General features: G+C 38.9%; 1 protein-coding gene across 1 annotated transcript; it reads left to right on the top strand.

Moving 5' to 3' along the window:
- Nucleotides 1–740: 740 nt before the first annotated feature.
- Nucleotides 741–8854, top strand: LOC138014551 (pyrophosphatase PpaX-like). The gene is made up of 5 exons (XM_068861659.1): nt 741–865; nt 1735–1858; nt 4118–4205; nt 5526–5659; nt 6674–8854. Exons 2-5 carry the CDS (start codon nt 1759–1761, stop codon nt 7510–7512), a joined length of 1161 nt encoding a protein of 386 aa, XP_068717760.1. The 5' UTR covers nt 741–865; nt 1735–1758; the 3' UTR covers nt 7513–8854.
- Nucleotides 8855–10000: the final 1146 nt, after the last annotated feature.

Raw genomic sequence — 10000 nt, 5'->3', positions numbered from 1 at the left:
CGAAAATTGACGTTGGGTGCCCCTGATATGGAGATCGCAGTGACAACGATCGCCGAGATAGGAGATAGCAACAGTTCTATCTCAGCGGTCTTGGCGATCACAGCGATTATATCATTTTTTCTTCAGCGATCGTGCATACGGTAGCGACAGGGAAATTACAAGGATTAACTGCGTGACCCAAAATCTCTGGGTTCTTTGTATTTGTATTTCCCTTCGTTTTCTACCTCAGTGTGGCTCATAACTAAACTTCGACAGTTAAAACTTTAAAGGGGCCGGGGTCCCTCGGCTCTGGGACAGGGTTTTCGGACGGCTATCCTGTTACTGGATGGGCACGAACGGTTTTAAAGTAAAAGTAGAAAATAAATTTCTCGTCGTTGTATAGTTGTCGTCAAAACCCTAAACTGCCAAAAGTCAATATTTCGTTAAAGGCATTGAAATTGTAGTCAAATTACATAATATTTTCAAACAAATCCTTTGCACACGGATTATCCTGTGAATGTTAAATTCCAACGACAATCGCGCGGTTGAAAAGGCCATTACTGAGTAATTTTACTTTGAAGGGCAAAAAATCGAGGGGAAAATTTGTGTCTTATCGCACCGGAGACTGAAGATCTCTCGTGCGTCCACGTGCTGGTTAATCAGGTGAGCGACCGTGGTTTCACTGGCACGAGTAGCAAAACAGGAAAAACTGGTTTGAAAACTGGTGATTATGACGACGAAAACGTCATCAATATTGGCAGTATAAAATCCACAGCAGCCCTTGGAAATTAGCTCTTTTATGGCGGATGTTTATGAAGGGTTGTCTTGGGAAGGGAAAGGTGTAAATCCTGCTTTTCGTAGTCGTTTCGCAAGATCAGAATCCACGGTGAGTTCATATAACTTATACGGCTTTTTCTGCAAACGGAGTGACTTAAAGTTGTGTAAATTCGCGCTAATTTTAGGGCGTAAATTAACATAAATCGTTTCATATTAACCATCTACCGGTGTGGCGGGCCTTACCAGCGAAATTAACGGTGAAGGTGATAAACTCGGCGTGAAAATACAAAATGCATGATCGATGTCTCGATTGTCATGAAATGATTTCAGGATTTAACAGAAAGTTACAACACGGTAGTGCTATTTATTTTCTTGTTACTTCAACGACAGAAATTTATACGCTTGCCAAAGCTTGAGCTTAAACTTGAACGAAGCGAACGAATTTTATTAAGGTTATGTAGCATAAGCTAAAGCCTCTAGATTGCAAGTTCCAAGTAAATTATAAATAAGCGTATTGAAGTCATGTTTGGAGCTGTGTGGCATACATATAATTTGTGCGAGAAGATAAGGGCGTCACGGATTACTGGTTTTTCAACTTCAAATTATGCACAAATACGCAAGTTCAAAGGCTTTGTTCTTGTCTTTTTACGGTTGATCAGTTTGACGACAAAGAATAAGCATAGTCCTTTTTATATTGTGTTTGTAAAAATACTGGCTTCAAGGGCATCCGATTTCCATAAGATTTTTTGGGTAGGCTGGGCTGAGCAACTGTGCCCCTTACGTTGGACTTGGTGCTCTCTGTGCTATGATACCATTTTCCCATTGATTTGAGTCTGTCCAGCACCAGACAATTTTATTCATCAACTGGGTGGGGGGGGGGGGGCAACTCAATTGAATAAGTGGCTGATACACATGGGTTAGTGGTTAGTGAGTCTGTGAGTCTGTCTGTTCCTTAATGTATTTAATTTCTTCTTCCAGTGAAAGTACACCTAAAAATTTAAGATGGCTGTTCGTGGTTGCACCAGAAGAATTTCCAATCTTCTTCAAGTACACACTGAATGTGGGAAGCAAATTCACTCAAAAACACAACCTACATTGACAGGTGGTGATGATAACTTTATGCTCTTTATCTCAAGTGCAATTTAATTGGGAAGTCCTGTGGTCTTAAGTACACATATTGTTAAACAAGTCTAAGTGTTTTTTTTTTTTTTTTGAAAGTTTTCATTATTAGAGGACCCTTTATCCAAGTGTATTTTGGCACCTTTCGCCTCGAACACGATGATACTGCAATTTTTTTTTTTTATAACAATCTAAACAAAATTGTTGATAGGTGTTGTGAGGAAAGGTTATAAGCAGACTGAATGGCCTGCTATTTCTACAGTGCCAGAAACTAATTGTCAAACTAACCATCAGGCCTATCACAATGTTGCAAGAAACATTTGTAGTTTGAAGGTGCAAGGTGTGAGTACAGTCCATCATGTGTGCAAAGGGAGATTATGTGCACTGCACACCAAACCAGCAGCAAGATTACTTGCTTTCTGTTCTTGAAAGAAAGTGAAGCTTTGAACATCACTTTTTTGATCCAGCTCAGTTGTTATTGTTGCGGGCTTTGTTCAACCCCAGTAGAGAACATTGTATTTAATTAAACGTCCAGGGGTTTCGATAACTTTTTTATTAAACGGCTGGTTTTGTGAAGTAGGCGGCTGTGGCAAGAAGGGGGCCATAAGGTCCCTTTTTCCTAGGGAGATCTGGGGGCCTGCTCCCCCAGGAAATTTTGAAATGTAGGAGCTTGCAAATGGCATTTCCAGGAATCTGGGCATCAGCGTCAGTCACAAATATTTATGAACTCAAAGCTGCACATGGCCAAGTTAGAGCACAATTTTTTGCACTCTTGATCTCTTGTTGAAATACGACGAAATATTGCCTCCAGCTGGGCGCTTTCTAGTTGTGTCTTCCATTTTTAATAAACAACACGTGGAAAACTGGTATGATGTAGTTAATGTGATAATGTGTCCTTTAGACAAAAGCTCCAGGGGCCCGTTTCTCGAAAGTCCCGAAAACTTTTCGGGCCCGAAAAGCCATTTGTGAAATTGCCAACCACTTGTTTTTAGAAAGCCGATCTTTTAACATGTTTTCAAGGCAACAAAAAGAAAACTAACTGTGAAGTTTGGCGAATTAAATCCTCTCCGTTCTTGAGATACTAAGGGAATTGTGACACCCGAAAACGCCCCGTAAAGTTTCGGGACTTTTGAGAAACGGGCTCCAGGCCCGGTAGTTCGAAGGCTGATTAACTTAATCCCAGATTAACGTATACTCTTGTTTCACGTTTTAACTTTTTGGTGAAAGTTTCTTTTGCTTATTTTTGTTTTTCAAGATTGACCTCTTCTAATGTAAAGGTTTGCCGAATATCAGCGTTGAACAGCACTTGGGAGTAGAGAAATAAACTCCTTGGTTAATTTTTAATCTGGGATTAGCGTTAATCGGCTCTTGAACAACCGGGCCCCGGATGCTTATGATAGCAAACTATTTTAAATTAATGCACTTCCAAACATCGAGCACATGGACATAAGGTGAAGGAAACCTAATCACAGCATCCCTCGCATGACAAACTTGAATTCACAATATCCGGTTACTAAATGTCTGGCCCCAGTTATTCGAAAGGTGGATAGCACTATCCACTGGATAACTCAGTCGGTTTTGCTAGTGTTTATCCGGTGGATAGTGATTTATCGGGTGGATAGCGCTATCCATCGTTTAAACAACTGGGGCCAGGTTTGTAATAATTATGAATGTTACGAATGTCATCGAGGCAACATTTGGCACCAGTCTTTTGCCTCTGTTTATCCATATTGTGGACTTCAATCAAAGATCACAATGATGAGAGGCAAAGAGTGCAAATAACTAGGAATTCATAAAAATAACCTGGGTCCGAAAAAGAGTGGAACATGTAGCAAAAGGTTTCTTGAAATTCTAGTGGTTTTACTGAATTAAAATAAATGAAAATGGATTTTTGAAAAGTGAAACAGTGAGAATCGTGTAATTCAAGCTTATCGAAAAAGTAGGCGGCAATAACTTAAGGAGTAGCCGGTGGATATTGCGGGTTGCCAGCTTCTAATGAAAGCTCTGAACTTGAGGGATGTATTAGACATGGAATTCCAAGAGATAGTTTAAAAAAGCAAAGAAGTGACTAAATTTTGACCAAAGAAAAAAAAAAGTTCAAAGGATTTATTGAAGGCCCCCTGTCCAAAATCAACAGCTTAGTTCTTAAGTGGGCTGAGCTAGCTTTTTCTGGGCAATAACCCTGTTGACTTCACTGTGAAGGCATCATCTCATTGTCAACCTTTGCTTTTTTGGTCTAAAGGAATTCAAACTCAAGTAGCATGGAATGAGAGACTTGGCTGTGGCACAAGCAAAGAGGGAAGAGTTGTTGTTGTGACAGATAGAACTTGGTAAGGTTAAGGTTTTACACAAGTTTAAGCAGTGTCACAGATATGAATCGAGTCTTAGCGATGTTACCCTTTGATAGTGTCAGAAATGTTTGAGAAGAAAAGTGTATACAGGAAATCAATAAAAAGCATGATGATTTACAGTATGTCTCTACTCAAAGTCAGCAGCCTGTATCTGTTAGGCGTTTTGCCCAAGCTGTCTCCTATCTGGAATGCTGCTTGAAGTAAAGACTTGGACTAGTCCTAGACATTAATTTTTCTAAGTTGTGATTCTTGTCTTCTAGACCTTTTAGCTTGTTCATTTTTGTTTTCCCATTTCGGACCACCCTGGATGTTACACATACTCTAGGCTACATTTTCTTTCAAATGGTGTCTTATGCACATGCATATGTAGGTATAACTCGTGAAAAAACAAAAGGAAAATTCCTTTGAGACCAACACTGGAACACATGGTCTGAAATGGGGAAACAAAACATACAAGCTGAAAAGGTCAGTTGAATTAACATGTTAAAGTTGATTCAATGCATGATTGCATTTGTGCTGGCTGTCTTATTATAGAGGTTTAATTATTTAATCTGAACAAAATTTTAAATGTTATTTGCTTTTGGACAAAAGGTTTCTTAAAATGTAACAGGTCAGTTAAATTACTTGACAGTGTTTTGCTGACAACCCCAAACACTTCCTTTAGTGACTGCCATTTCTCACCAAATTTTTCACTTTGAAACTCTTTTTAGGTAAACCCCTTGTGGTCAAGTTCCTCAGAGGAGAATTCTTTGCCTTAAAAATATGCTTTTGTATAGTTCCATAGTTAATTAGTCATACAGTGTACATTGTAAGGTTGCATTCAGGGTCAGGGGTGAGAGCCTAGTCAGTCCATGGAATTTTTCACCCTTGTTAATACAGTGCTTTGTATTCAAACCATCACAAGAGTAGCTTTATAGATCATTATTGGTCATGCTTGCTAAAAAGGCAGTTGAAGGAAAATTTTCCAGGAACCTCTGACCATTGTTTAGTTGATGATGAATCTGTTAGTTTTTTGATTAGGAGGAAAGTTTTTTTAGAAAGGGACTACACTAGAAATATTAATACATTTGAATCGAAGTATCAACTACGCAATAGTTTTAAACACATTAACTTTAATACATCAAAGCCTGGTAAGTATCTTTTGCAAACTGGAAACTTTTGATTGGGTCTAATAATAATTATTTTTATATGCACTTTTGGTCATTACTCCTGTATTATGGAGTAATGCTTATTGAAGGCCAGCAAGATGTACTTGTTTGGGCCATTTATTATTTGGTGCTGACATGTAACTGTCAACAGGCAATGTGCTGATGGTTATGATTACAACAAGTTATTCGGCCCTCCACTTCCAACAGAACAAACTACTAGAACACCATCAGTGAAACAGCATTTTGTTGACAGGGATCTTTGGAGACAGGGTCATGTACAGAAAGGTATTTAAGGTTTCAAAAAATTTTGGGATAGTCCAAAAGGCCAGTGCCATTTCATCTTGCATCATGTAGCTTTGTTGATAAGTTTTCAAAAGTGTAACATTGCCTGGAGAGCAAATTGCACACTGGGTCATCAAAAACAAAGCAACTTAATTTTAAAATTCTTTAAAATGTCCCAGAGTGCAATGTGCTCTCCAGTATGGTGGCTTTTGTACCATATGATCGCCAGCGGCAAAGGGCCCATTTGATTGATAAAGTGTTTTTGCTGGAGTACTTGAATTCTAAATAAGGAAAGCCTTTCCTAAAAGGAAAAAAAATCAAAGACACTGCAAATATTTTTCCAAAGTACTTTTCAAAAGAACTTTCCCAAAGTAAGCAGCTTCTATTGTTTTTAAGTCTAAGTCGTTGTTTCGATTGTCTCAATCTTTTGTTGCTGGCTAGGGTAGCGAGCCAATCACATTATACGCTACAAGAGTTGCCACAACACCCAAAGTGTTGGCTACTTCACTCAGAGAAGTGCAAGCAGGGGTTTCATTAGATTAAGCGGGCACCCCTACATATGGTCTGGCTTTTGATCTTGAGACCTCCTTTGAGCAAAGGTGGGTGGTGTACTCAGTGTAGATGGGTACTTGTACCCGGGTCCCGGCTTCTAATCAAACCCCTGTGGTGGCTACTTTTTTTGCTAAATGAATTAATTAAAGACTGATTCTTTCAAACTTAAGATTAAAATTCAATTTGATAATGACAGTTGGTTACTCTTATCAAACCAGGCACCAACTTGAAATTCTATTGAAATTTGTAAGTGAAGTGTACTTTATAGCTGATTTTAAGCACTTATTCACGCCATTGCACACTCCATAGAAAATTTATGAATCAGTAATGCAAAAGATGAAGTGGAAAGAAAGGAATGCATTTGAACAAAAATTGCACAACCAATGATCGTTAAACCTAATTTTCTCTGCAAATTCTGAGACCCCCTCCCCTGTTTGTTGTTCTAATATCACTTGAACTCTGTAGGTAATGCCCCCTGGGCAAGACCACTTCTACCATGTTTTGGTAGTGGTTCAGCGCAATATTCATCACTTGCTGGTGATGGGGTGAACTCCTCGGGATCATCCAATCAGATGAATCCATCTCTCGTCATATTCGACAAAGATGGGACCTTAATTGATGTCAACACTGTGTGGATCCCATGGATGGAGAACCATGTACGTGAACTTGAAGAAGCAACCGGGCTTGACCTGGCAGATGAAATGTATAAGGAAGTGGGATACTGTCCTAAAAAGCAGGTCTATGCTGATGGCGGTCTGCTGGCTCATGCAACTATAGCTGAAATCCGACAAGCGTTTGTAGCAGTTCTGGTTAGGAGTGGGGTGAGCAAAGAAAGCGCACAGAAATTGGTCAGCAACTGTTGCAAGGATTTTGACAGCGGAGGCCATGATACTTTGGAACCCTTGGGTGATCTCTCTTCAATCTTTCACAATCTTAAAGCCAGGGGGGTTAAGACTGCTGTGTGCACCACAGACAGCCGTGAGGGCACACTGTCTGCTCTAGACAGGTTAGGCCTGATGGGCATGATTGATAAAGTAGTTTGTGGGGATGACAAAAATATTAAGCCAAAACCCCACCCAGAAACTGCACTTGGCATTTGCGAAGCTCTCAGTGTTTGCCCAAGCCAAACTGTCATCATTGGTGACACCATGGCTGATACCACCATGGGGAATTTGGCTGGGTTGGGTATGACAATTGGTGTTCTTAGTGGAGCTGGCAATCGGGAATTCCTAGAGAAGGAGGCAGATGTTGTTCTCAACAATATCGATGAGCTTCTTGATACTTTGTATCCAAACGATTCCTGATCGTACTATCATTTCATGGGAAAGTGGTGGTAAGTAATATCCAATTAATATGGATTGCAGTAACAGTTACTAAAACAAGATTTCAGATACAATTTCTAAGTCTTTCAGTAATTTCGGCATATATTAGTCTGAAATTTTACAAGTTAGTCTTAAATATCATTACTCTTTCTTTTTCATAAGAACATCGGGGCTGAAATTTGCGAAATTTAAGAATATTTTAAGTAAAAACCTGAGGCTTAAACGGAAAAGTCATAAGCAATAATTAAGAGTATTGCAAGAATATTTTCAGCCTAAAATCGGCCTGGGCCGGAAAAACAATACTCTTATAAAAAAGAAAGAGTTTAAATTAACAAGTTACATGTACAGCAGTCTTAAATTCTGCAGGTTAGTCTTGCATTTCATTACATACAAACTGAGCAATTTTCTTTTATTTGATACTTGCTTCAACAATGACTCAACTTACGTTAAGGACATAAAGATGTAAGTGTTTTAATATTTGGATGTAACGGTGTTACAACATTAGAAACGCTCTTTAATAAGGTCTCCTTATTTATTAGGAAAGAAAGGATAGTCTTGAAACTTGATCGTTACTACATGTACATATTGATCTGCAGATTATTAGTGTCGACATTTGCACTAATTTGTTGGCCTATATGTTGAGAATTATTGCTTCTTTGTGCAAAGAGAGACACTAGGAAAAACATGGGTTTTTTTTTTCTCTTTGGCTAGACAGTGACCCATTATTTATTTCTTTAAGATTATCAGCAAGTGAGCATTACCCAAGATGTGATATTTCTTTTACTTATTTGTGAATGCAGATTTTTACTCACAGTTTATGATAGGTTTTTTAAAAACAAAATTAAATTTTAGAAATCACAAACAATCCGGTGGAGTGAAAAACTGGGGATGTAATTATCACATGAGCTGCACCAAAAAAAAAAGTCAATTTCTTGTGGAGTTGCTGAATTGCACGGACATGACCAAAGTTTGTTCGATCAAGTGTCCTTTTTCTCAGTTCCCAACGTCGCCTTTAACATAAGAGAGATTTAGCATTTTGTTTTCGAGAAACGGCGAACGCGTGAAAATTCTCTTGCTCGAAATTTTTCTTTTCTGAAAGTACTTCATTTCTGTAGCAAAAAGGCGAGAAAAGAGTTTTAAAAGAAACTAGTTTCTTTGACTTTTGCCGTCTTTACTGTTGCCGTAAACACGATGCTAATTCTCTTGTTTTTGATGCCGCGTGATGGACCGGACGAAGGGGGCGTTCAGAAAGCTGGGATGTAGAAAAGAGCCAAAATTTAAGATAAATAATACTGTCAATAAAAGCTTTTTGGATGGTTGAAAAGAGATTAGTTTTTTTTAAAGGTGTAACCCGCCTCGATGAGGTATGTTGTGATTAGGCTAAAAGTGTGCACTGGATGCATCTCCCATGAAGTTCCACACTTATTTCTGGAGGTCTAACATTTCAGAGAGTAGCTAGACTTAGGCCTAAAGAAAAGATTAAAGCTCAAGGTTAGCTTTTATGAATGTTTAGGATACTTTCTATATTGGTAAAACTAACCTGTGACCTAAAAAAAATACCAGCCGCATTTTCTTTTTAAGCCGTTTTTCATGATTCCCCTTCCACCCTTGAAAACTGAAAAACTGTTCCCTTTTGATTAATTGCCTCTAACCTAGGGCATAGCTGGTACAGTATTTAAAAATATACAAACTATTCTGGCTTATGGTGCTTTGTTCTTTACCTTTTCCCATTCTGCTTTCCTCGTTGTTTTTCCGTCACGGAAATGATAAGCTGTTATTTTTCGTTGCCTGACAGACAGTCTGTGAACGTTGGCTCAGCAAGAAAGTCCGTTGGTGATTCTTTCTTAAAGTTTTCGTGGGATCAATCGGATTCCTCGTGATCCCTTTGCGCTCCGTAATTTCTAAAGTCGACTTATGTGCAAGTTTGATTCTCGTACTGTTCTCGTCAACTGCCCTTACTTATACAGGTACGAAAGGGCGTTGCCATTCATTAATACCTGGGGCCCGTTTCTCGAAAGTCCCGAAACTTTACGGGCTATTGTCGGGTGTATTTAAGTCGTCAAACTTTACACTTAATTTTCTTTTTGTTACCTTGAAAACGCGTTAAAAGATCGGCTCTCCAAATTAAGCGGTTAGCAGTTTCACAAATGGCTTTGCAGGCCCGAAAAGTTTTCGGGACTTTCGAGAAACAGGCCTCTGGCCCTGGTTTATGAAAAGGTGGATAACACTATCCACCGGATAAATCACTTTTCATTGGAGAACGCAATAGGCCATTTCCGAGTTCATGTCTGCCTCCTCTTCAAAGCTAGTCTAAGTGCGAAGTTTTTGTGATGGTAATTATTTCTACTTTACATATGAATGAACCTAATTTTCATAACAAAAACTTCGCACTTGGACTCGCCTTGAAGAGGAGGTAGACATGAACTCGGAAATGGCTTATTGGTCTCGCTTTTACTTTGAGCAGTTTTCA

This window comes from Montipora capricornis, chromosome 8, assembly GCF_036669925.1.
Source record: "Montipora capricornis isolate CH-2021 chromosome 8, ASM3666992v2, whole genome shotgun sequence".
NCBI lineage: Eukaryota > Metazoa > Cnidaria > Anthozoa > Scleractinia > Acroporidae > Montipora > Montipora capricornis.
This window is presented reverse-complemented; position numbering and strand designations above follow the sequence as displayed.